The 26,893-nt window shown below is 39.2% G+C and overlaps 2 protein-coding genes and 1 long non-coding RNA gene across 5 annotated transcripts in view; all 3 read left to right on the forward strand.

The window, feature by feature from the left end:
- The window catches only part of kif4 (kinesin family member 4), a 41,675-nt gene extending 31,865 nt beyond the window's left edge, over positions 1-9,810 (forward strand). For 2 of the 3 annotated variants that reach the window (XM_079649903.1, XM_079649904.1), the window contains 16 exons: positions 1,412-1,515; positions 1,639-1,783; positions 2,270-2,380; positions 2,528-2,611; positions 2,718-2,819; positions 3,335-3,490; positions 5,536-5,633; positions 6,050-6,179; positions 6,284-6,454; positions 6,548-6,664; positions 6,764-6,841; positions 7,103-7,207; positions 7,462-7,617; positions 7,901-8,014; positions 8,497-8,607; positions 9,441-9,810. In XM_079649903.1, the coding sequence (XP_079506029.1) occupies positions 1,412-1,515; positions 1,639-1,783; positions 2,270-2,380; positions 2,528-2,611; positions 2,718-2,819; positions 3,335-3,490; positions 5,536-5,633; positions 6,050-6,179; positions 6,284-6,454; positions 6,548-6,664; positions 6,764-6,841; positions 7,103-7,207; positions 7,462-7,617; positions 7,901-8,014; positions 8,497-8,607; positions 9,441-9,692 (2,034 nt within the window). In that variant the 3' untranslated portion in view covers positions 9,693-9,810. Of the gene's footprint in view, positions 1-1,411; positions 1,516-1,638; positions 1,784-2,269; positions 2,381-2,527; positions 2,612-2,717; positions 2,820-3,334; positions 3,491-5,535; positions 5,634-6,049; positions 6,180-6,283; positions 6,455-6,547; positions 6,665-6,763; positions 6,842-7,102; positions 7,208-7,461; positions 7,618-7,661; positions 7,748-7,900; positions 8,015-8,496; positions 8,608-9,440 lie in introns of those variants that run through there. The other variant, XM_079649905.1, reaches the window with a different exon arrangement.
- Positions 9,811-14,482: 4,672 nt separating this feature from the next.
- On the forward strand, positions 14,483-16,055 carry LOC307017531. Its single transcript, XR_013802214.1, has 2 exons — positions 14,483-14,673; positions 15,570-16,055. It is a non-coding gene; the product is annotated as an uncharacterized lncRNA (long non-coding RNA).
- A 4,159-nt stretch (positions 16,056-20,214) lies between these two features.
- Positions 20,215-26,137, forward strand: pcolcea (procollagen C-endopeptidase enhancer a). Its single transcript, XM_079649804.1, has 9 exons — positions 20,215-20,369; positions 22,292-22,400; positions 22,490-22,748; positions 23,682-23,806; positions 23,925-24,061; positions 24,668-24,972; positions 25,057-25,143; positions 25,516-25,686; positions 25,785-26,137. The coding sequence occupies exons 1-9, from the start codon at positions 20,281-20,283 to the stop codon at positions 25,913-25,915; spliced, it is 1,413 nt and encodes a 470-aa protein (XP_079505930.1). The 5' UTR covers positions 20,215-20,280; the 3' UTR covers positions 25,916-26,137.
- Positions 26,138-26,893: the final 756 nt, after the last annotated feature.

Raw genomic sequence — 26,893 nt, forward strand, 5'->3', positions numbered from 1 at the left:
GCGCACATTCTTTTCTATGGACGACAGCTCTAGTTAAATTCAGGGTCCATATTTGTTTCGTCTCGCTGATGAAGAATGTTGATTATTACACTCCAAACTAGTTCAAGATCTCATGTCATGCTTTTCCGGTTATTACCCGTCCCCTTGTGTGTTATGAAGGTTTGTCTGCATGTAAACGGTCTGCAGAGTCACAAACCCTCAAAGTACACCCTGTAGGGAGTAAAACTCTTAACACAGAAAAGACCTGTCTCTGCTGCCCCAGAACGCCTCGTTGGAGAGCTCTCTTTTTCCATTGTTTTCTTCTTATCATATCTGTATATGTGTTGACTCAGCTACTCAGTTTTTATCCTAAATGTATTGTTTTTATTTGTATTTATTAATGCTGTCAAAATTATCGCGTTAACGGCGGTAATTAATTTTTTTAATTAATTGCGTTAAAATATTTAACGTATTTAACGCACGTGCAGAATGGCCCGCCCCATACATCCCACCAGTGACAGCGCCAGGGTATGGCCGGGGTAGGCTACACCCATACCAAGAAATGGCTTAGCCCCACCATGAAAAATGATGTTAAAGTAAGCAAAATAAAGTCCGCCAACTCGCGCCGAGAATTGCTCAGACAGCAGTTAGTAAGATTGATTTCAGTAGCCACTTGTCTGGAAATACCCGAAGACCAGAAACGGTTTTGAAAACTTTTGTCACGTTGTGATCGTCTTCTCAATAGAACATCTTTGATAATGTCTTCTGGCCAATCAGAATCAAGATAATGGCGTGGTGTTGTTGCAGGAAGTCCCGACGGAGAACACTTTTGCTGTAGTACATGGGTGCACATAACTGGTACGCAGGTTATGTGCGTAATCTGAAATGCGTACCGTTACTTGTGTCACAAAGCGCATTTGCGTCGACTTTCCTGAAGTACTCCCCCGTTGATAGAAATCAACACGTAATGAATTAAGACCCCACGGTTTGATGATTGATAGGTGTGTGGGCTGTCTTTCATTTTGACACACAGAACAATGTTATAATAAACATACATACTGTATGTTAAATGGATATATCCGCCTTCTTTCATTTATCTTTCCATTCCCACAACAATATACATAAAGAAATGGCATATTTTGGACATAGTTCGAATGGTGATTAATCCTGATTAATAAATTTTTAAGCTGTGATTAATCTGATTAAAAATTGTAATCGTTTGACAGCCCTAGTATTTATACTTGTACTTGTGCGATTCCTCATCAAACGAGGATAAAATCTTTCTTTTTGCACATGCATCGTTATAGCTTTGGTTGACAGATGCCGAGTTGCAGAAAATTAACATTGTGCATTTAAAGCAGTCTTTTTGTGTGATATTAATTCAGAGCCATGTCTTTTGGAGTTTTAAACTTCTTGGCATTGTTTCCTACAGAAAAACTTTCATAGTCTGCAGACTTCGGTGGATTCTCTGCAGAAGGAAAAAGAGGATCTCATTCTTGCACTGCAGTCTGCAAAGAAAGACACCAACCAGGCTAAGTATGAACTCTTCAATATCTTGGTTGTGTCTGTAACTTCTTTATTCGGATAAAACTCTTAAAACTGTAAAGTAACCTCATAAGCCTTCACTTTTAACTTCCTGTCTGCTTCACCTTCTTCCAGGCTCAGTGAGCAGCGCCGGAAGAGACTGCAGGAGCTCGAGAACCAGCTGGTTGACATGAAGAAAAAACTTCTGGATCAGTCCAAAATGCTCAAACTCAAGGAGACCTCCGTGAAGAAAGTCGGCAATCTCATGCATGAGATACAGGTAATAAAGAATGCCTTTTTATATCATCTAGTTCCTTTAAAAGAAAAATAGATGAGAACATTATGTTGAGCATTAACATGCTCTTATACTGCTTTTATCGGATGTCTTTGTTACTGTACTGAACAAATTGACTTTTTTAATAATACCATCAAAGAACTAAATAGATCCTTCTTGGGTCACACCGCCATCTCAATAATATTATGAATAAAATGTACTATTTATCTATTAATTAATAATATTAAAATGAAGTCGATACTCTATTTTATAAGATATGAACTAAATAGTAGTGACCATATAGAGTGTCCCATTCACTTAAGTGCATAGAACATGATCTCTCGGTGGCTGAATTCCTTGTAAACCACCAATCCATATTTTCTTTTGACCTTTATCACGGCATGCACATTGGCAAAGAGCACTGCTGTTATTTACTCCAACTTTGAATACATGTGAGCCAGATCCTAACATGGTAACGCTGTGTTCTCACAGGCGATGAAGAACCAGCGTGCGCAGCTGATGAGGCAGATGAGGGAGGACTCTGAGAAGTTCAGACAATGGAAGAGCATGAAGGATAAGGAGGTGCTGCAGCTAAAGGAGAAGGTGTGTGGAAATCAAGTTCTTCACTGCAGGACACGTTCTCGCTACATCCTTTTATTCATAACTTTTTGCTGCTTAGCTTGTTTTCCCTTTGACGCATTTATTAATGTTACCTGGCTCACAGTTGATTTGATTGAATCTGTTGAACAGGATCGCAAACGGCAGTACGAGTTGCTTAAACTTGAGAGGGATTTTCAGAAACAGGCCAGTGTTCTGCGTCGTAAAACTGAGGAGGTGAGGCATACATTTAAGATCTTCAAGTAGTGTGCTGGATTGAATTTGTTCAACATTTATGAAGTAGCAGCTACTTTTCTTATATGAATAAGTGTTCCTCCTACAGGCTGCGGCAGCAAACAAGCGGCTGAAAGATGCCCTGCTGAAGAGAAGTGAGGTAGCAGACAAACGCCACAGAGGAATAGAGGGAGCTGCTACACGAGTTAAGGTAATAACATTTGTTTGAATTCCTCTCTGTGTTCACCAAGGCCTGTGTTTGGTCAACCACGAAGCGCAAACAAACATTATTCATGTTTACTAGGAGTGAGCGATATATCTCTGCATCGTTTTGTTTCCTTACTCTTTCCTCCATTGATTATTGTGAACCAGAATTGTCTTGCTAAGCTAACTACCAATGCTTACTGTATGCAACGCTGGGGCTAGTTTGTATCAAATGAGTTTAATTCTTATTGTTTTATCATTTGAACTCCCAAGAATATACAGAGAATTAGGTCTTCACATTGTCTGGTGTTTCCCGGACACAACAGAAGGTTATCAGAAGTGAAAATGTGTTTGTGTTGTTATCAATTTTATATTTGTAAAATTATCCTCCCTGAAATGTCACATTGATTGAGTAAGCTGCAAATATGTTAAAGATGTTCTGCCTCATTATATTAAGTCAGATGTTTTGGACTAAAGTTTTTGTTGTGTATCTGTAAATATTGTCCGTATTTATGTGATCAGAATTGGCTTCTCAATGAAGTGGAGGTGATGGTCAGCACAGAGGAGGCCCGGCGCCACCTCAACGACCTGCTGGATGACAGGAAGGTGTTGGCCCAGGAGATCAACCACCTGAAACAGCAGATGGAGACAGGGGACCGGCCTGCTGCCAAAATCAGGGTGAGCTTTATTTCTCTACCAGAAATCTGAGCCCACGTTACTCGTATGAGTTAGACCAGGGGTTCCAAAAGTGGGGGTCGCGAAAATAAAAAATGATTATTAATAATAACGTTTGCATAGACATTTTCAGGGGCGGACTAGCCATCTGCATAATTTCCCCGCAACGAGGCTCCTCCTTTGACAATCCACTAGCGCAGTGTTTCTCCAACTTTTTTTTCACCCCCCCCCCCCCCGGCGACAGGGGGTCGCCAGTCTCTGGTACTGTTATTTTGGGGGTCGCGGGCTGAAAAGTTTGGGAACCCCTGAGTTAGACCATGGCATCGTTTGTGTTTACTGTACTTGCTTCACTCAAACTAATCATGCTAGCGAGGAGGCGGGGCTTATCTCCATGTAGATGCCAACAACAACATTAACACATTTTGCCATGATTTATTTGTAATACACATTACATTTAGCTGACGCTTTTATCCAAAGTGACATACAATAAGTGCATTCGACCAAGAAGATATAAACTTGAAGAAAACAGAATCATAACCGCATTCACAGCGCAGTACTTTTCCCACAAAGGTTCATGAGAACTTAGTTCATCAGAACTCTTTAGTTCTGATGAACTAAGTACAGATCGCGTTCACACCAGAATAAGTTCCTGGGGAAGGATTAGGCAAATGAAGCCGCTGACGTCACTTCTTCTTCTTCTGCTTTGGGTTTACTGGCAGGCCGCACACAACTTCACCGCCACCCGAAGTCCCCGGCCGGAAGTCCCCGAAGTTGGGGACTGGCTTCAGTAGAAGCTGCTGGGACTCCCAGCAGCTTCTACTGAAGCCTTCCGAGTAAATCGCCAGAACGCCGACACCTCCTCATCTCCACCGGTCCGCTCCCATGTTTTCTTTTGTGTTGCCATAAGTTAGTCTCTCTGTGTTTGTGCGCTGGGCTAATGCTAATAATGTTAATGCGAGGATAATAAAATGGCGACTTCACAAAACCTTTTTTGAGTTTTACGGGGCATGGTTTGCATTCCGCCCAGCCAATTTTCTCACACGAAAGTACCTGCTCTCTTGCAGTGACGGAAAAGGGGATAGAAAAGGTTCTGATTAACTAATTTTAGTTCCGGCTCTTTTTGGTGTGAACGCGACATTTCGGAACTATATCGGAACTAAAGTGGGAAAAGTACTGCGGTGTGAACGCGGCTATATAAGTACATCAGGTTTCATAGAGCCAAAACATTTTAAGTGCTACTCAACTGGCTTTAGATAATACAAATACACAAATCAAAATAATACTACTGTGATGCCCCTGTGGGTGCATCCGTAGAGAGGCTGTGGCTGTTCTGTCTGTGCTGCATTGGCACCTTGATTACAGTAACTCAGGGCACCTGGGTCTGGTGTCCTGCCCAGCTATTTAGAGCCTCTCTGCTTTCTCCTGCAGGCACCCGGCTCTGATGAGTATATCCAGTGTCTATTTTTGACGTGTTTGTGCAAATAAACACCTTTTTCTACCCGTTAATGTGTTGTGTCTCCCTTTTTGTTGTGGCCTTCTGAGCCAGGTCGCTACTTACATACTGTTACCGGTTAGTAAAAACCATGAATTAAGTGTTGTTGAAAGACTGCAGACAAAAAACAGGTTTCTGATTGGAGATTGAATCGATCTAGACTAAGCTACCGTTGTATCTAGGGATGCTCCGATCGATCGGCCGCCGAGTCTATCGAGTGTTGGAGATCCCTAAAATAGACAGTCCATAGTTTGTAGTTTTTATACAAACACTTATTTTTGTCCAGTTTCCGAACATATATATGGAACTCTGTGTGCTGTCGCCCCGAGCCAATGGCTGGTGTTTTTTGGTTTTCTGATTCTAAAACGTCATTGACAACAGGCTGAGATTCTCACGGCTGATAGGCTTTTGCGAGACATCGTCACGCCAGTGTTTCATTTTACAGGCTGCAAACTCATTAAAAGAATCCACAAAACTGAGTAATCTACTTAACTGAATCCATTGCATATCAAAGTAAATCAATCAATGTCTTGTTTTGCGATGCCCTTCCATGCAGCGCCGGACCCTGATCATCTCTGAGCTGGAGACCCATGGGGCGCTGGAGACGCCTCTGACCAAACAGGTGGAGAACCTGGAGACAGAGATGGCCCTCAGGTGAGTCTGACAACCTGCACTCAATGCATTTCACATATTCCAAACATGTTAAGACCAGCTTTCATCCTACTCTGCCTTACTATAGCTTGAATCACCTGCCTATCAATTGTCATTTACACAACATTAAATGATGCACAATAAAAAGTTATGTGTGCTTTTGTTTCCAGTCAGTCCTGTACAGATTTTGTGACTTTGTCAAACCACACTAGATTTTTAGACGACTTGTCAGTCACTTTTTTTATTGGTCATTTTTTATGCTATGCTAAAGGATTTCTTTTCAAAATACGTTAGCACAACATCATTCTTAAAAAAAAAAAAAAAATCTTATGAGAGGGTTAGTTTATTTTGTTGACTAAGAATTTCTTCAGTCAAGACCAGCGATGATCGATGGCTCAGAGTGATTCCTCTCTTCACAGGAATGCCCAGATAGCCGACCTCCAGCGGAAAGTCCTCGTCGCCGACAGCGAGGGGCGCCTGAAACAGCGCTTCGACTGCATTACAAGCATAGTGGATGCCAAGTGTGCCCTTAAGCTCCTCGTGTCTGAGGTGAGCAAGTACTCAAAGATGATTTCAAATCACATGGTAATGTATATTATTCATATGTTGAGTTTTTGTTTCTGAAAAACATCAACTGTTCCCGTTTCATTCAGCTGGTTTCTGCGAAAACCGCCAGTGGCAAGCTGGAGAGCGAGCTAAAACAGGAGGCGGGGAATGCTCAGGACCTGAGGAAGACCATGGCTGACGAGAGGAGCGTCATGTCCACCATGGACATGGAGCACCAGGTGCAGATGGTGGAGCTCGAGCAGAGGCATCAAGAGAAGGTGCTTTACTCCTTTTCCAATGTTCATATATCTTAGAGACATGCATACTTGGACATATCTGTTCTATACATCTGTTTGTCTTCCTTTGTACAGGTCCTGTACCTCCTTAACCAAATAAAGAACAAAACCATATGTGAAGAGTCGGCCGAAACAAAGGAGGAAGAGGAGAGCGCGAAGGAGAAGGAGCTGTTCCAGCGCCTCCAAATTCAGGTTTGTCTCCACTAAAAGAAGAGTGCTTGATCATACTTTAACTCACCTTTCTTTTAGGAGAAAACGTTCATCATATTGTTATTTGTAACATCATTTTAGGAAGAAGAGCTTGAAAAGCTACGAGGATTAAGAGAGCAGCACCAGGCGCTGTTGGAGGAGAATGAGCAGTGTAAACAGGTAACCGTATTGTTTATGTTAACATTATCGTCTTCCATCTGTTTCCATTCTTTTATTCTTTTAATGTCAAGTTAAAATATAAATGTAGAATACAAGGTACTATTGGATGCTACACTAATGAGATTGTTGACTTCAAATCAACTGGGGGGGAAAATACTTTTTTCTGTTTTGTAAAAGTGTTTTTCCCCATTAAGGCTTAATTATGACAACTTGTTTGAATGTAACCTCACTGTTCTATTTCTAAACTTTATTTTTCTGCAGAAAATCTCTTTGCTCAACCTGGCCAGTCATAAGAAGGTCCTCATGCCTACGGCCACCAACGGTGCCAACAATGCAGACGACTCGTTTGAGTACCTTCCTCCAAAGGTAAGTCGTGGAAGAGAGTCTTCCATCCTTTGGTTTTGAATGTCAATTGGCTCATGATTATTTCCCCCAAAGTCTGTGAACATGTTTGAGCCTGGACCAATGTTTCAAATGAAATACAATCTTATATCGAGAGTCAATGATTCTTTAAACAATATCTTGATATAAAATGAGATGAAGATATAAATGATCTTAAAGAGAACTTCATTTGAAGGTCTAAGTGTGTTGATTGCTCTTTGCTTTCCCTCCACCGTCAGCCCAAAGGGAGGCGCTTTACCACCACAGCCAAGGTGAAGCAGGACATGGACATCAACATGGACGAGCTGACGTCCGACGATGAGCAGAGTGAGGATGAGTGGCGCCCTGTGAAAGCTGGGACCCGCAGAGCCTCAAAAAAAACAAAAGCTACGGGGGTAAGACTATTTGGTTAATCTTCAAAACGGTTGTTTGTTTATAGACGCTGACTCTGGACACGGCTTAAAGACCCTGCAGGGCAAGAACAAACCATAACCACGATATCAAATGCAATCCCACAGCAGAGTAGTGAGTAATAGTCCACTTTTGGTTCAGTTGAGAGGTTCATTAAACACATCATCCTGTTATATCTCTCTATAAAGGAAGGCTAGAAATGAACCTGCAAACTATGTGTGTGTGATTTGGTGACTTGTGATGGAAATGCTATTTCTCTTTGTTCAGTGTGCGTGTAAAGGTCGCTGCAGTAACCGGTTATGCAGGTGCCGTAAAGGGAAGATGAGCTGCGGGGAGAACTGTCAGTGTGGCCGTGAGAAGTGTCGAAATATGGATCCCGAGGTAAATGATCTAATGATAAGATATTCAAAAATAAATTACAAAAGAGGGGAAACAATCCGTAAATATTTGTTAAATGTACTATTTGTATATAGGACTGTTTACAATCAATCTGCGCTTCTGTGTTTAGTAAAACCAATCTGGATTGATAAACTGATTCACAAGTTCAGGGTCATCGATGGAAAATAAAACTTCCAAACATATCCTCTATAAAAAATGTTATTTAGTAAAAAAAATCCAAATAACAATTACTGGATTATTATACTAGTATTTATTACATCACCAATTTAGAATAATAATATTACATTTGAGTCAATTAAAAGAAATACTTGAATAAACCATAATAGCCTGATACTAGTTTAAACGATTAATATGTAATTTGGCATTCATTTGCCACATACATGTTTCTTCTGTTCATTGTAAATAAAATGCTTTGATTGTCTTCATGAAATCATCATTTTTCTAAAATGGTATTATCATTTTAGGATGGAAGTCAGGCAGACAGTTTTCGCAAAGACTCTCTTCAGGATCCCACTTCCTTCAGCCCGGACAACAGCACATTCTTCAAGCCGCCATCTTGTAAACCCACTAAGAAGGTAAAGCTGGTCAAATAGGAAGACTTGGCAATACACGGAATGATGTGCCTTTTTATAAAAGTATACTCAAGTGTCTGTGATGTTTGCTGTTATACTAATGTTTGCTGTTATACTAATGTTTGCTGTTATACTAATGTTTGCTGTTATACTAATGTTTGCTGTTATACTAATGTTTGCTGTTATACTAATGTATTGCGTGTTTTGTACCATCATTGGCTGCTTACTCCTCGCTCCTCTAAAGCGGCCACTACTAAAACAGCTGCTTCAGTAGCATACGGCATTTCAGGCACAACAGAATAAAAAGAAAAGCCCTCTGGTCTCACTTTGAGCCTTTTTAATCTGCAGGTTAATTAGTCAAGAACACTGCGATCATCTGCTGCTGTTTTGTTAGAGGTTCCCAGAAACGCCACAAAAACAAGATTGATGATGATGATGCTGCCCTCGTCAATGATGCCCCAAAGCTATGAAACAAAATGCCTTTAGACATCAGGGAAGCCTGCTCGCTGGAAGTCTTTCAAAGACTTCTCAATGCTCTGATGCACCTACATTGTCACCTGCTTTGGTCAACCCAATGCTGACATTATTTTCAGTTGTAATCACAATGTGAATTTGCACTGTTATACTATCTTAAATGTTAATCTATTTAATATTCTATGCTCATTTTATGTCTATTTTGTTGTCTTTCATTTGAAACTAATGTGATATACATTTTCTGTGACTCTTTTGTCAATGTCAATTCTCTGCTGTGAAGCACTTGGAAGGTGCTATACCAATCAAGTGTATCATTATTGTGTATTTGTATTATCTTATTAACTATTATTATCACTTTAAAGGTGCTAAAAGAACTCGGTGACATGGGACACACCACTGCAGACCTGAAGCTGGCACGGAAGCCTCTCCTGCCAGAGGAAGAGGAGGAGGAGGAGGAGGAGGAGGAGGAGGAGGAGGAGGAGGAGGTGGTGGTCACGGAGGAGGACACGGAGGACAGAACAACAGCCAGCTTCCTCAAGAAGAAGAAACGAATCCTGACCAGCTTTCAGAACAGCTTCTTCTCTGGATGCACTCCCATCAGAGAGGAGTCTTAATCAGGGTACTTTATCCAACATCGAACAGCCTTTTAATGTTTTCACTCTGACCAGAGCTAAATAAAGTCTTACTTTCAAATTCTGTTTTTAAAGAATAAACAGTTTATTTTTCTCTGAATGCAGTGTTTAATATTTCCTCATCAAATAATCTATTCATATTTGTTTGTCCCCTACATTGTTTGGTATTACATTGCTATTTCTTACTGCAAATGTTTTTCCCAAATCTTTAATGGAAACACTGCATTTATATTATGATGATCTCAATTTGCACTGTGGTAAGGTTAGGTTCCGATACTTTGAGAGAAGAACTTTCTTTTAAAAGTGTTGCCCAACATTGATTTGTTTAATTTGTTTCAAATGTTTAATTATTTGCTTCCGTTTGGTTTTATAACTAGTGTAATAAAACATTTGGGATTTTTAAGTAGGATATTCATTCTAAAGCATGAGGATAAAAAGGTTGATTATTAAAAAATGACAAACAAAACCAGAGGTGGGAGGAGTACTCGGATCTTGTACTTAAGTAGAAGTATGAAAGTATTGGCATCAAATTATATTTAAAGTACCAAAAGTAAAAATACTCATGCCGATTGGTCCATTCAGAATAATATATATGATATGTTTTGATAATAATGATTGATCATTAAAGTGTTATCAAAGCTGGTAAAGGTGCAGCTAGTTTGAATGACTTTGTATACTGCAGGGTAGCTTGTGAATTTACTCCAGGTGGAACTAAAGTCTGATTTAAGTGTTGATTATATTGTTTTTCATGAATGTACATCTGCAAATTAACTAAAGGTCATTCGTAAATGTAATAAAAGTACACAATTAAAATCTGAATTGTAGTGGAGTAGAAGTACAAAGTAGCATAAAATGGAAATAACCTAATCTAATAAATCGCTTGTTCTCTGGAGAGGAGAATAATCTGTTAAACCGGGGGTACTAACATCTGCAGTACCATGGTTTTAAGACAGGGGGCAGTGCAGTTCTCAAAACGCATTTGTAAATTCTACAGTTTCGGTTTTTTTCAGAAGGTTAGGTTATATATTTTAAGTATAGTATATTAAGTACACACAAATTGTGCTTACTTGTGTTTGCAGACAGATTCAATTACATATGCTCTCCTGCATAGTAGAAGAATAATTACTCAAACTAAAACTCAGTTTGATAGTACTTTTTACATCTTAATATTTAGAGTCTGCTGCAGTGACTAACCGAACACAGACAATTATAATATACTTTGAATATTTGATGAATCATGGACCTTAATCCCTCAATCAATTACACTATCATCAGTTAGATAATCATTATCTTTGCAATTGTTTTGAAACATTTATTTATCTAGGTAAATTCAAGATTTTGAAATCCAAGGAAGCAGATACAGGGTAGCAGCAGTGTAATCTTCCTGAATCAGCGCCCATTGGACATGACAGTGACCTAGTTAGACCAGAGGAAGAACTACATGCTATAGAGGACTCAATCCTAATGTGCTCTATTTCAGCTTAGTCTCTACCCTCAGAACTGCTGCAAAAGCAGAACTGCCTAAACCTGTTGACTTATTGTGGGGTTTTTATCTGAACTTTATTGTTCTCTTCACTCATGCAAACTAGCTACATTTCCAGTAGGGAAATAGCATCCACAAATATGAGCACAGAGGGTTTTAATAGACGAGGATACCTATTGTTGAACTGTATTTTTTCAAACCTACAATATGGCTTGATTGCAATGCACTGTTGGCCCAGTTTCTGTGTCTCTGCATGCAAGCAGGAGAATTCAGCTTTCTCTGTGTACGTGGAACACACGGAAAAATGTGTTTCTTTAATTGCTGTCCATGCTGATTGGTTATCTTCATAAAAGATGGTGGATTTTATCTTTGGAAAGTATTATAACCATGATGATAAAATGAATCTACCTGATAAGGAAAAATGGGTGTGGCCTGATCAGATTGTCCGAAAAGCTCCGCCCACTCCAGACAGCAGGAAGAGACATCTCTCAAGTGAAGATATCTAACGTGTTGAAACTTTGTCAGAATTGCTTGTTCATATGGGATCATATAACTCGTAGTATAGGAGGTTATGGAAAATGTGTGTTTTTATAGGACCTTTAAGAAAAACACCAGAATTAAGGAAAGTTCGGTTTTCACATAAAACAAATACCAACATTCTTGACATTAAAATATAAAAACACTGTTGTTGGATCACTCAAATATTACCATACACTTCTCTATTCTTCTTTACTTAAGGTTAGAAAATCCTAACCAGCCAAAGAAACATGAAAAAAAGAAAACCCTCCTGTTTGCTCTTTGCGAAAAACATTAGTCATCAGATATTGGAGGATCCGCTTTTATGAAGGAATGTGTTTAGAGTAGCATGCTGGAATGTTGCAAAATTAGACATCTTTGTAGCTGTCTTTTACAGAGGTGGGAAGTATCTATAGTAAATTAACTCAAGTACTGTTCTGCGGTACTTGAGTATTTCCATTTTATGCTACTTTGTACTATACTCCACTACAATTATTGAATATCTTTAGTTACTTCTCAGATTTGGATTAATGACGTGAAATATAATCAAGTCTTAAATCAGACTTTAGTTCCACCTGGAGTAAATCCACAAGCTACCCTGCAGTATACAAAGTCATTCAAACTAGCTGCTCCTTTACCAGCTTTGAGAACACTTTAATGATCAATTATTATAATCAACACGTATAATATATTATTCTGTAATGGATCAATCTGCGCAATGACTACTTTTGGTACTTTAGGTATATTTTGATGACAGTACGTTTACTTGAGTAACATTTTGAATGTATGACTTTAACTTGTAACAGAGTATTTCTACGCTCTGATACTACTTAAGTTCAAGATCCGAGTACTTTTCCCACCTCTGGTCTTTTATCGTACAATATCTTTGAAATCTCCCACACAGGAGGAACAGATATACATATGGCAAGTAAGAACGGCCAATAAAGGATGAAAAAGCCTTGCAGCGTCAAAACTCTGCACACATGTATTCACAATGAAACATAATTACCAGACAAACCAAATGAAAAAAAGTGACAGAGATTGTTTTAATGTTAAATTGAGCTCAGAAAACCCAACATGCACACAAACATCAACCATACGCTCGATTACTTCTGAAATTAGAACATCGTGCAATGAGATTTGAGCACTGCATGTGACCTTGTCCACGAGATAATTTCATGCTCAGCAGATAGATGTTGTTATCTGATCTGATTGTGACCTTAGGCACCGTGGATTCAAAGGAGCAACAAAGGGACTTTATCTGAGCGGCAGATTAATGCTGTGCACATATCCTCTCTCAGAGACACTGGACTCTGCACTCCATACCAACCCCCTTGAACTTGTCAAGATAAGATAGCCCAAGTATATGAATACAAGAGGGGGCATGTAAGAAATGCTAAAACTTAGAAGGAAACATGGACATTTCACTCTTTGTAATATCTATGGTATCTACCTTTATGGAGTTTGTGATGTAGTTGCACAGTCAGGAGTCAGGACTTTAAAACAGGAACATTAGAACAACAGTTCAATCTGTTTTCTGTTTCCTGTTTCATTATGAATCTGTCAATAAAACTTCATATAAAATCTCTTTTATTTTCCAGGCACTCCTCCAGATAAGATATTAAACATATTATAATATTTTTCAAGGCTGAGATGAGTCAGTGACAGAAATCCAGGCTACACGAAAAACCAATTTAAACCCACAGGGTGAAATATCCTTCAAACCACTGCAAACTCTAAGTGTTAGCCATTGTAAAACAGTTTATCACCAGGGGTTTATGTCACATGTTACTTTACAGTGCCCTAAAGTTAAGGATTATTATTCAGGGTCACCTACCATGACTTCATTTACAAGTTATCTTTTCCCTCTCAGAATACCTACTCTGATTATTATGAGTTCCTTATTAATATAGGGAAAAGTATATACATCTTACGTCACAGTCTAAAACCCCACCTGTTTCCACTGCATCTACGCAACTAAAATACATAAATAAAATATGTTTCATTGTAAATTGTTTGGCTTATTTGAAACTAATGTACTTGCAGGATTCTCAGTGTTTGGGATTTGTATCATTTTGATCGACTGCACTTATTGTAAGTTGCTTTGGGGTCAGCTAAATGAAATGTAAAGTATTTGTGACATCCTTAATAAGCATTACAAAGTGGTACTATGCACCCTCATGCTCTCTCCCGATCTTAAACACATCACTTTTCAATTGTTCTGTTACTTTTACGTGACTGACCGTCCACAGCTTTTGCTTGTACCAGTGTGATTGTTTCTTATCCCTGAGTCATTTCCAGTAAATGTGTGCAGTTGTAAGAAATAAAGCAGTAAATGTAGATTGGACTCACATGCTCCTGTCACGTTGCATTTACAAGCAAAGGAAGTGTTAACTCTGATTTCCTGGACAAGTATGATTCTTAGAGTAAGTTTCTATTTACAAAATACATCTAAAGAATATGAAAAGTCTTAAGAACTATGACATGGAAGCTGAGTTTAACTTTTTAAAACTTTTTTTCATAAAGACCACACTGCATGTTTCCTGCAGGCCATGTGAGGTGTTGAATACATATTTTGAGCAGGGGACAAAAGAGATGTACTTGACGCGGGCCCTACCCTCTCGGTGTGGAATCAGGATGTTGGACTGAGGGCAGGGCGCTGGGCCTGTTAAATATTGACTGCAAGTGTAATAATTAACCTTCCACCCAAGCCCTGATCCCTTAAACTGGCTGCTCTGCCTCGCTGCCATTGCCTTCGCCCTCCTCGCTGACATTTAGACGGAAAAGCGCCTCTTCAACTTCCCTGTCAGTTTTCTGTCTCTTCATTTGCTTTTTCTTGTCCGCTATGCTTCTTCTTTTCTATATTTCCTCTCCTTACTCGGCTCCCTTTGTCACAACGCCTTGCTGCTGCTCTGCAAACCTTTGGCCTCGTCCTGTAGAAGCCACCGGGCCATGCATCTAAAGGTGAGTACGGCCACTACCAACAGCTATTTAAAATGCACAGGATTTAAAGCAAATCACAAGGACAACTCCAATTCTTTTTTAGGGAGGGAATACTCACAAAAGCAGGCGGTAAACCTACAAAATACATAGAAACCATTGAAAATGCTCTAACTTAAAAAACATTAAACATTATGTATTGTGAGACAAAGTCTGTCTTAGTTAATATGCTGAAGACCTTGACTAGATTGTTTTTTTAAATATATTTTAAAAAATGCATACCTGATTCTGAGCTGTTATTGAAAGAATCAGCTTCAAAAATTCCAACTAACTTTATTACCTTCGAAGAGGCAATACATGCAATCTGATTGGTCCGTTCAACAGAATAAAAAGCAACCAAGTACAAACATAGATGATCTAACAGGGTTGCTAATCATTCAATCATTTTATTGCACTGTGTTTTGTTTTTTACTGCAAGGCAAAGTCTACAGGGATATTACTTTTATGCGCTGAACAAGCTAGCTAAAAAAAAGAACTACATGATTTGAAAAATATCAACTGATAGAATATTGACAAACTATGAAGCTAATCTTAAAGTAATTACGAGGACAAATGTCAGTGTAAGCAGGAAATGGCAGGCATGCAGGTACATAGGTCAGTCACACCCATATACTCACATATTGAAAGGCGCCCTCATGTTGACAGCAACCATAAAATCTGTGTTATCTATACAGGCCTTGGCCCTTTGGCCGTGCTGTTGGAAGAGTGTGAGCAATGATGCTGAGGCAATAAAAACTGGGAGGAGGAAATTGCCGGGTCAAAGTCACTTCCAAATGGGGACTCATAAGCAACTGCCTCCAAGTCAAAATCTTTAGTTAACCGGTCTCTTGCTCCTCTTTCTCCTCTTTCTCCTTTCTCAGGTACTTCCGCTCTAGCACCCAACCCCGGCTGAAGAAACTGGAAGTGTGGTCTCATCAAAGGTTGGTCCACATGTTTGGCGAAGCTGCAGTTTGCTGTCAGTCTCCTGGTGCTCGCTGGATGTAACAGCAACTCCATGTGGAAGCTGTGAGTGTTCCAGTGGAGGTGCTGTTACCTGCAGAGAGCCACCGAAAGAACACAATGCTTGAAGGACCAGAGGTAGTCCTTTTTATTTCAAAGTAGATGAAGAGCAATGGGACACAAGGGGATGACCTATGAATTGACAGCCAGTGATCGTAACATTTGCCTGTCAGTTCTGTAGGCCACTGCTGTGTTGTCCATCTGACTGCAAACACATTCAAAAGGTCAAACGAAGGACCATTGAAAGCAACTGTGATTTATAAAGTTTTTTTTTTTTATTTAAAAAAAAAAAAAATACAATTGTTTTTGAAGCATCTTTTACAATCAATAAAGGCTGAATTTCTCTATGCGTTGATAAGTCGGTCATTTGTTCTGTATTGGTCTGCATATAATGAATGTGTTGCCAAAGAAAGTCAAGTTTCTGTCGTTCATAACATGCAAAATAACAATTTATTGTGAAACGTTTTAGATGCCAGAATATAAAGGTCCTGTTTGTGCTATGTTAGATTTCCCATTTGCCCCTTGTTTTTTTACTTCATGAATCAAGGTGCTATATCAATTGTGTAAAAGTATCGGGAAAGCTAATCCATATTGGATTGTTCCGATTGGAACAATTCCTGTATTCAAGAAGAGAGAAAGCAAACTAAAGTGCCCTTACAGCATTCAAAATGAGCAAAGTTATTACAAATATTCAGAGAGCAAATGCAGTGTGTCCCTAAACGGCTGACCAATCAGAGCAGCCTGGGCCTTTTTGGAGGGGTTCTTAAAGAGACAGGCGCCAAAACAGAGCGTTCCAGAAAAAGGTTGAATGAAGGTATATTCAGGTAGGCAGTATGAGAGAAATAAAGTGTCTGTAGAACATTGAAGCATCTAAACATGTTTAAGTAGAAACCCAATGTACAAGTATACACCTGAAAATGACCAGATTTAACATTTGCATTCTGTTGTTTGAAAAGTTCACCAGTTCAAAAAAGAAAAATGCACACGTTCATGTGAACTGTTAAGGATGATTAAAATGCAATATATATAATTATTCTAAGCAGCTATGTTATGGTATATCCTTTATAAATACAGTCTATGGTCCATATCTAATGCTCTATAACAGGGCCCGGATTTGGCCCGCGGGCCTCATTTTATGTGAGAGAGCTTGCAAAGAATTTAATACGTTTATTATCCGGTTACATGCCGCTTTACAGAAGCACCTTGCCCATAAACTACATGTCCCACAATGCATAACGTTTTGTGACATGCGCACTGAAGAGTCTTGCAATTATTTGCCCTATACCTAATAAAATATATAATATATTTATGTATATTTATGTAGTCTTAAAGTTACAACCGGCCCCTTTGAGTGCAACCATAATGGCCCGCGATGAAATTGAGTTCGACACCCCTGGTCTATAAGTTTCATGCTGTACTTTCCAGGACAAAACTAAACAATCAATATGGATTGAAGAAGATTATTATATTATAACCAGTAGGAGACCATTAACACGTGAACTAATGTTGGTAACACTTAACTGTGAGAAGGAAGTTATTGAATATGTCTGTAGTATGTCTCATAGTGTCTGGTCTGTTTATGTCACATTAGTTTTAGTAGAAAAATAACGTTAGAACTAATTGTGAATGAGGAAAAGGGTTAGTCCATGGAAACAAATAAAATGAAAATACATGTTAACTTGACACTTTGAAGTCCAATGAACGTACCTGTAATTTCAAAATGCCATCACCAGGTGTCACCATGCACATATTGTGGACCCAATAGAGGGAAAGACTATCCTCCTGGTCATGCATGACTGTGAGGAAGACTGAAGATTCTGCTGTGCTTTTAATCATTTAAACACAGAGCAGCATATTGGGTATTTCTGTTTCCACTGTGTAAGGAATTTACTTTCCAAGCTGTGCTATTGTCATTAACATCTTTGCAATTACTTGCATGTGTCTCCTGAGCGCTTTCCATGAAAAGTAAGGGAAGGCTGACAGCTTTAAGTGTGTTGCTGTACGCTTAAACACGTGTATCTACCACGTTTTTAATAAGATATCAATTCAATACCCTGCTAATGCCAAATGAGGTGCCATGAGCTCTTTATCACATTGTCCAAACTGACAGAACAGGGTTGTAAGTTCTCATGGAGTGGACAGTAATGCTTTAATGCCTTCCTCTCTTTGAGATAACTCAGAGGATAGTGATGATGACAAATGCTCGGAGTGCTGCGGTGCCTGGCTCCATCTGTAATGCTCTTGTAGGATGTCTCAGATTATCATAGGGACGTCATTTCTCTGAAATCTTCATCTCTTTGCATGCGTTGCTATTTATGGCTGAGGTCACTTGAACATTTGGCCCAGTACATTGCCCTGCCTTCCTGATTTATAGGCTGATTTTTTTTATAAACGCCGGATAGTGAACTTGAGAGGAACCACAATTACAGAGAACAGATGGATACGATTGATAGGAAATCATTAGTTTCGGTCTGTCACCTTTCCAAATGGACTCACACAACTGCACCGTACGTTAATCGCTTTTCCAGCTCTTCAAAGCAGCGCCACATTGAGCAGTGATTTAAGTCATTTAAGAGTCATTTGCACAGAGAAGGTGTGGAGTAATGACACACCATCAGTTGGCTCAGGGAGGCCTGAACATGACCTTACTCCAGGGTGCATGTGAAAAAAACTCTGGTCTCTGTGTAAGTTCATTTAAAGTTTGTTTTCCATGTTTCTCAATTCCTCCACCCCCTCGACCCCTCCCCCCTTAACCATTAGCTTCTCCCCTGCACTGCCATTCCCTTTGACTTCTCCAAAAGGAATGCACATTCAACTCCAAGGGTTCCAAAGGAGTTATTGCAGAAACGTACACCATTTGCTTGAATTTCTGCTCAGAGTAAAGGTCACTATTACTCCCACTCATAATGGCTGTGGCTCCACTCACCGACGCTGACCCCCCCCAGCAGACTCGGCACGTCATTGCATTCCTGCTTCTGCTGCCTCTTATCAAGACTTTGAGTTAACACAAACACAGCACAGCATGAGTAGGGAATGCTCATTTCTTCGCTGTGAACACTTCAGTGACTTTTTAAGTCATATCTTACGTGAATCTGGAGACACGACCTCTCTGTTTCTAACTTGTATTAGCTGTCCATCATGCCTGCTCCAGACTTTGATCATAATGGCAGGCCTCAGTAATGTAGGCCACAGGGTTTGCTTTCTAGTGAATCTTAACAGTGAAAGAATATCCCCCCCCCCCCCCTCCCATCCCCAGTCTGTTTTTCTTCCCTCGTATTGCGAGAGCAAATAGACACTCTGACTCAGATGTGTTGGAGCCAAAGGAGCCAGTGGGGCTGAGGGAAATACAGTAAGGACAGAGATCATTATTTTTAAACAATACTTATTTGTCTAGGTCGTATTGGAGCTTATTTTGGATGATCATTTATGGCTAGACTTTATCATTCTATCAAGAAAGAATTCTGTTTTGTAAATGGGAGAAACTTCAGTTTAATAGGATGACATTTTGAACTATTAGATAACTTCATGGAGCTTCCCCAGTTGCTTACTTCCAATAAGGCCATCTTTATTTTATTGCATTTTCTAAAGTATGATGTTTAAATGTGCAAATAAGGCATTATCTTAAGTAATCTCAAATATTAAGTATGTGTTAATTTGCATATATTATCAGAACATATCTATCAGATGGATAATGCCAGAGAATGAGCAAAAAGTCATTTGGAAAAATGTTATGTTGAATTCAACACAATGAGCGAGAACCCAATTCACCTGACCTAGCTAGACCAACTACCACTTTTATCTAATGCTAACTTTTGGTGAATTTAGGAAAAATCAGAAGACTATACTAAAATAGTGAAATAAAATACCACATCTAAATCTCTACTGTGGAGGCTTCCTATTTCTGAAAGAAGAAATGTTATGGAAGTAAAATGGTCCAAAAAAGCTCAACATTGACCAGTGCATGGAACACGAGGTTAATGCCTGAGGAGTTGTTGTGGAATGTAAAGATTTATGGTTTAATGGTTGAGCACTACAGCCTATAGAGCCTCGGGCTGTGCACCCACCTGTGCACTCCGCATAATGATCAGGCAGGGACTCAGTATGGACGTTAACGGCTGAGCGAGTAGCTATCCAAACCAGACATAAAGCCTCGGTAGCTGAAGTTCCAACCACGTCGTAAACCGGAAACCTGTTGTAAAAAGTAACAACATAGTTTCTCAATGTCCGCAAAAAACCTCAGCCACAACTTCCGACCCCCCCCCCCCCGAGCATCTCCTTTCCTCTCTGCTGTATTGAAGCCAGGATTATTATGGTGAAACATCTGGCTTTAATTATAGCCTTTTCTCCTCCCTCCCCTAATGCCTCTCTGTCGCTGCTGTTGTCCGCTCAGCATCTCTGTCCATTTCTTCATCCATTCTAGAACTCTCTCCCCCCCTCCTTCATACTCTCCGCCTATCCCGAGCAAGTAAGGCCTCCCCCCCCCCCCCCCCCCCTTATCTGACTCCTCTTGCCTCCTGCTACCATCCCCTTATTTGTGCAACAGTCTGCTTGGCTTTCTGTGGACGCTGCATCATGATGAATGTGGACTGCATCTGGGGTCTCTGCCTGTTCCTGTCTCTGAGTTTAGGATGGACCCGGGCTCAGCAGAGCAACTACACCAGGTGAGGACGAGGCATCAGGAATGTCTCATGGACAGTGTCAGCTTTAAATAATCTTTGTTTTAATTACTTTAGGAAAGGCTACTTTTCTTAGCTTGAGAACTCAGCTAATCAGCTTCACAACAGCCAGCAGTGTGAGGACTGAAACACTGTGAATTCCTTCCTGTCTTTGTAGGCAAATTCTTTCCACTTCACTGTTTCATTGGGCACAGAGTCTGTCCTGTTGGTTTTTGGCTCGTGATGTGAGGCATGCTGAGTCTGCAGTGGCTCAGCCGCCAGCCACAGATGTGAATGTTTTTGGTTGTGCCTGTGGGGTCGAATCAGAGCAGCTTGGCTTTCGCTGCGGACATTTTCACTTTAATCAGCAGGCGTCTGACTTTGCTGGGGTTCTGCTGCCTGAGCTTGTGGGAAGCAGTTTTTCCACTGCATCTAACTACATGTTTACTACTTCAGGATGGGGGATGTCAATGTAACCTTGTTGCTTCTTGTGAAATGTCATGAGTAATATGACAGTAATATAAACCACATAATTTTTCTGAATATTTGAACATGAAGAAATAACATTTTACAATAACAGGCATATTCTTTGTTGGCTCTAGATGGGCTTTTCACATCCCTGCTTGCAACAGCCTGTTATATGTTCATGTTTTGAAAGTCAGTGAGCTCTGTGAATGTCTGGAAAGCAACAGCATTTAGAGAAAGTAGCACATGACGTTGTTGGATCAGTTTCTCAGCTGTAAAGTGTTATTGCCAGCTGTAGACTGAAATCGAACAAGGCAACAATAGAAAACAAGTATCTGTCATGAGGTTCTTTACAGAGTTGCTTCTATGGGAAACATTCAAACAAAATGCTGCAGAGCTAACCCTGAATCAGCCAGCTGACAACAGCTGTAATAAACCAAAGCATAGCTAGCAAGCTATCAAATGTATGGCAACTCCTATAAAACACAATTTTTTCATAAACTGTTTATTTGATAGTGACTCATTTATTTTTTAGTCAGCATCATCATGTGACTTTTCAAATAAAGTGAGGCCTTACATCTTGTTTAAGGCTGTAATATTTTTCTGATTTAGAATGAAAAATGAGCTAGGGAATAAGAGTCCATGTTAAAGGGGCCCTATTATTTTCATTTTCAGGTCCATATTTATATTTTGTGCCTCTACTGTGACGTGTCTCCATGCTTTGATTTTTCTCATACTGCTTGTGCTGCAGCACCTCTTTTCACCCTCTGTCTGAAACCAGAGCCCAGTCTGCTCTGATTGGCTAGCTGGCTGGCTCAGTTGTGAGCTTAGGGATGTCCCGCCCCTTAGCCTATCAGTATAATGTGATGAAGAGCTAGCCAATGGAAGCACGAGTGTTGCATAGTGATGTCACTATGTTACGGAAGTAAACAAAGGAGTCCAATGGAGGCGTTTCAGGCAGATTTGAGCCTTCGCAGACCATTTACATGCACACAAACCTATATAACACACTACAGGAAAGGGGAAACTCCCAGAAGCAAACAGGTTGTCTTTAATAAATCATCTTAATCAAACATTCTGTACAGAGCTCAAGTGTTGACACAAGTAGCTTGATGTTGGGTTGACTATGCTTATTTTCTTTTTGATTCTCCTTGCTTAAGCTAAGTTTAATTCATGGCAATCAACAATAAATGTAGCAGCAACGCCCTGTTTGTGTTATTAACTTGTGATCAGCCGTCAGATAATGAACAATTGTTATGTACTTGACCTTAAGTACACTCAGTTTTCCAGTAACTCCTAAAATAGCTCCAGTAGTAGAACTGCTAAAGGAAGTCAGTCCAAAATGATTGTATCTGTGGGAGTTTAAAGAGACTCTGGGTTTGTGCACATGTGTTATTGTGTCACTGACCTACAATGCTGTTAGAACTGTGCTATTTTCTACCTCTGTGTTTCCTTCATCACAGGCCTGTGTTCCACTGTGGGGGGGACCTGGTCTCAGACTCAGGCTTTGTTGGCAGTGAGGGGTTCCCAAGCTTTTACAAACCCAACAGTAAATGTACCTGGCGTATCACCGTGAGTCAGTCACCCTGCAACATGTCTAAATACTGACTCCTTCCTTCCAGCATCTGACTCATATAGACTACAATGTCTTTGTTTTCCAGGTCCCAGAGGGAACTGTAGTCATGCTCACTTTCCGAATATTTGACCTGGAGGCTGATTCACAATGTCGCTACGACTATCTGGATGTCTACAATGGCCAGTCCAACCTGGTGCAAAAACTAGGCCGCTTTTGTGGAACTTTCCGTCCTGGCGCTCTTATTTCCACCACAAACAGCATGATGCTAGAGATGGGGTCTGATGAGGCAACGCAGGGCAGAGGGTTTGTGGCCTACTTCAGTGGAGCCAAACCATATGTAGATGGTATGTGGTCAAAATTATTTTTAATACTTTTTAGAGGCTTACTAATCTACAACACTTTCGTGGTATTTGTCATGACATATTTTATATCCTATGACTTTTAAGTAAAATATCCACTGCAAACTATACTGTGTAATTTTACAGTCACTTTTTCACTAACTCTTATACAACAAAGAATATTTCTTTATGACATTCTATATGAACTAAGACTCTTTAATGAACATTAAACAACATAGTATAGTATGTCAAAAATATCACTAAAAATGATATGGTATAGTCTGTCGAAAATATCAGAACAACGATAAGTATAGTATTTTGAAAATATAAAAGAAAATCGACAAAGTATATAGTATGTCAAAATTATTTTAAAAAACATAGTATAAAATTATAAAAGAATCGTCATTGTATAATATGTCGAAAATATTAAAAAAACGACATAGTATGTATGTCAAAAATATAAAAAAGGACATAGTAGAGTATGTCGAAATAGATTAAAAAAAGGACATAGTGAAATATGTCAAAAATATAAAAAAAACTTCATAGTATAGAATATCGGGAATATAACTAAAAATGAAATAGTATTGTATGTCGAAAATATTTAAAAAATGACACAGTATTGTATGTCGAAAGTATGAAAGATTTGTCAGTGTTCGTTAGTATGTCTTAATTATAAAAAAAATCATAGTATAGTATGTCAAAAATATCACAAAAAACTAAATAGTATTGCGAAAATATCCCAAAAGATTCACATAGAATAGTATGTTGAAAATATCACAAAGAACGACACAGTAAAGTACAGCGAAAAAATTCAAAAGTCGACATAGATAACATGCAAAAAAAGGCATAAGTAGGGAGACAACTACTCGTGTCCATACTTCTTAAAGTCTACTTCCTTTTGAGTCATTATTCTTACAGAGAGTGTATGACTTGTTTCAGACCATCAGTCCTGTGGGGGGAAGATGACGAAGGCCCAGGGAGAGATCAAGACGCCCAACTGGCCCGACAGCAAGTACCCTGCAGGGACCAGCTGCTCCTGGCTCATCACTGTGGAGCCTGACAAGGTCCGCCGCACTCTTACTCCCAACAGATCCTTTCCCAAAGTCTTTACACAACCATCTTGGATAACAACTGTTCAAGTGATTATTTGAAGTTCGATATCTTGTTCTTTTTATTTACCAGGTAATCCAGGTTAAGTTTGATAAGTTCGTCCTGGAGGTTGATTCCTATTGTCGGTTTGACTATGTGGCCTTCTTTAACGGTGGAGCGAAAGATGATTCACGGCTGATCGGGAAATACTGTGGAGATCGGGCCCCACAGTGAGTGGCAGATTTCTAAAGATGTTTGTTGGCTTAAAGCTTTTTGATCGACTTCTCTTGATGGAATACTTTACCTACAAAAACAACTATTTGTTATTATAAATAACTATTTGCTCTTTTGTAGGTTAAGGGCAATTGATCTGAGATTCTTGAAGACATTTTTTTTTTATCAAAATTGTTTCCATGATATACTATGAATTAAAATACTGGGACAAGTCTTGATGAATTGAAACAAACGGGCACCAAATTTGACAACAAGAAATATATTTTAAAAAATCAGTTTACAACATTAACAGAACTCTTGCAGTATGATCCAAGTCATTCATCCAGTCATATACTCACTTTTAAACCTCTGCATTTTTGTTAAAACTATTTAAACAACTTGCTTGATGTCCAACATGTTTTGATATAGCTTTGCTGTTAAACCCAACCCACATTTTCTTCATCGCTTCAATGCTTTACTTTGTTTTATTCACCATGCATGCCAGAAAAACAATATTTTCTTTACTTGGTCATATGGGTTGAGTAATTGAAAAAACGAATTATAATATTGTGTGTTAACTATTCCTTTAACTTCTACCTCATCTCCTTCCTGTCTATATCCAGGCCCATCATCACCAGCAGCAATGTGCTACTGGTCCAATTTGTGTCTGACCAAAGTGTGACATCGGATGGATTCTTTGCTGAATACACCAGCGTCCCACCTGGTACTCAGGTACCAACATCCGACTCAGGAGTGGGCACCAGGTCCATCCCCCAAAAACCTGCTGTAAAACCGGCTGCACCTGTCGCTACGGCACCACCACCCAAATATGTGCCCACAGAGGCAACCAAACCAGTGAAGCCCACGAGGGGCCGTGGACAAGGCAACAGAGGGGTCCCTGTCACAAGACCAAATGGAAAGAGGCCTGGTGGGTGAAGTTCTGTGGTCGCCATACTTGTGTATTAATTTGCAGAAGATGCATATCTAAAGGACATTTTGTATTCTTTCTTAGTTGTTCCAGTCCCTCAAAACCCTGTGTGTGCCAAAGCCTGCAAAAGAGAAGGAACCATCAAGACCAGTTTCTGTGCAAGTGAATTTTGTAAGCTTCTTATTTTATTTTATTCCGTTTATTTTTTTCTGCATTTTAAGAAATTATTCACAAAGCATACATTACATATTAAACACATCTAAGTACATAAATTAACTACTTAACAGTTGACAAATCCGAAATGAAATAATAATAATAATACAAATAAAATAATGGATACATCTTAATACTTAAGTATACATTAATAAGTCAAAAAAATAACAACTATTTTCATTATGGATTAATCTACAGATTATTTTAAAGTTGTTTGTTTTACCCTCAATGTATGAATCAAAGGAAAAGGCAAGAATGTGGTCAATTTCATACTGTTCAGATAGCAAGAAGAAACCAATCAGAAATTCTGACTGTGCGCTCTTTTTGCAGTGATAACTGGGAAGGTGACCTCTATGGCCCCGGGGCCCCGAAGGACTCTTGTGGTCACAATCTCCCTCACTAAGGCCTACAAAGCAGGTCGACTGATAATCACACAAGTGGGAGAAACCATGTCGGTTAAACTGGTGTCCCAGTGCAAGAAGTGCCCGTTGCTCCGCAAAGGTATATTGAATTCAAAAACACTAAACAGTTTAATAGCAATTCCATTTACTCTCAAAATATATAACCTACTGTTTTTATGATTTCTTCTGTTTCAACAGGTGGCATCTACATTATCATGGGTCAAGTGGATGGAGTAGGACGCGGTACCCTGGAACCCGGCGCATTCACAGCTCCATACAAAGCCTCACATCACAGACTATTAATGAATATCAACAACCAACCATGTTAACCTCACCCACATGTGGAGGCTGGGGATTCAGATGACATATCAAACACCAGACATTACAATGTGAAATACAGATCAACTAAAGCACAGTATTACTGATACACATAACTACAGTTTTTATCCACCATTTTAAAGGAATACACATTTGTTTTGTATGCAAACACCTGCCACACCTAACCTACCTTGGTAAATTCTATGAATAAAGGTTTTTATATATCTTTCAAATGGTTTGGCTGCATACTTTTTTGTAATTCTAGCTCTCTCTGTGTGTCTGATCCCACCTAGTGGATTTAAAGTGTATTACACTCAAACTAAGCTACTGTATTGCTCATTCAACTTTCTTCTAAAAACGACAGGTCTACCATTGAGGGGGTCACATCTCATATGGAGGTTATTGATTATTTAATTATTCAAATATATAAGAGTGTATACTTTTTTACATTAAGATACTCCTTATTGAATAAACAGAAATATCAAAAACATCATCAAATTGTGTACCCACATGTGTATATATATATATATTTTTATCTAATTACCATTTCTACACTGAAAACAAACAAACACAAAGGGCCAGACTCGCCTCTTCATAACAATAATGGCTAAAGCAGAATAGAACACATTATTAATTCTCGTTCCAAGATGATGCTAAGTAAAGCTATTTACCTCTGAGGGTCTTTTTACATTAAGAAGATTCATTATCACGACAATGTTTTTTGTGAATGCATTGGAAAGAAATGGAAAAAATATGCAATTACTAAAAATGACCAGTAGAGGTAGATGAAGGTAAAAAAAAATGATCAAGTAATAACAGTTTTAAAGAAAGTTAAATAGGACCAAATTGTTAACATGACCGTGTGATGTATCTGCTAATATACTGTACTTCTAAGTAGAACTCAAAGCAGTGTAAATAAAGAAATGATAACCAAAAGACCAAAGAACACATGTACCTACAACATGAAACCAACAGTAGCTTGTAACTCA

Source organism: Notothenia rossii, assembly GCF_949606895.1.
Source record: "Notothenia rossii genome assembly, chromosome: 9".
NCBI lineage: Eukaryota > Metazoa > Chordata > Actinopteri > Perciformes > Nototheniidae > Notothenia > Notothenia rossii.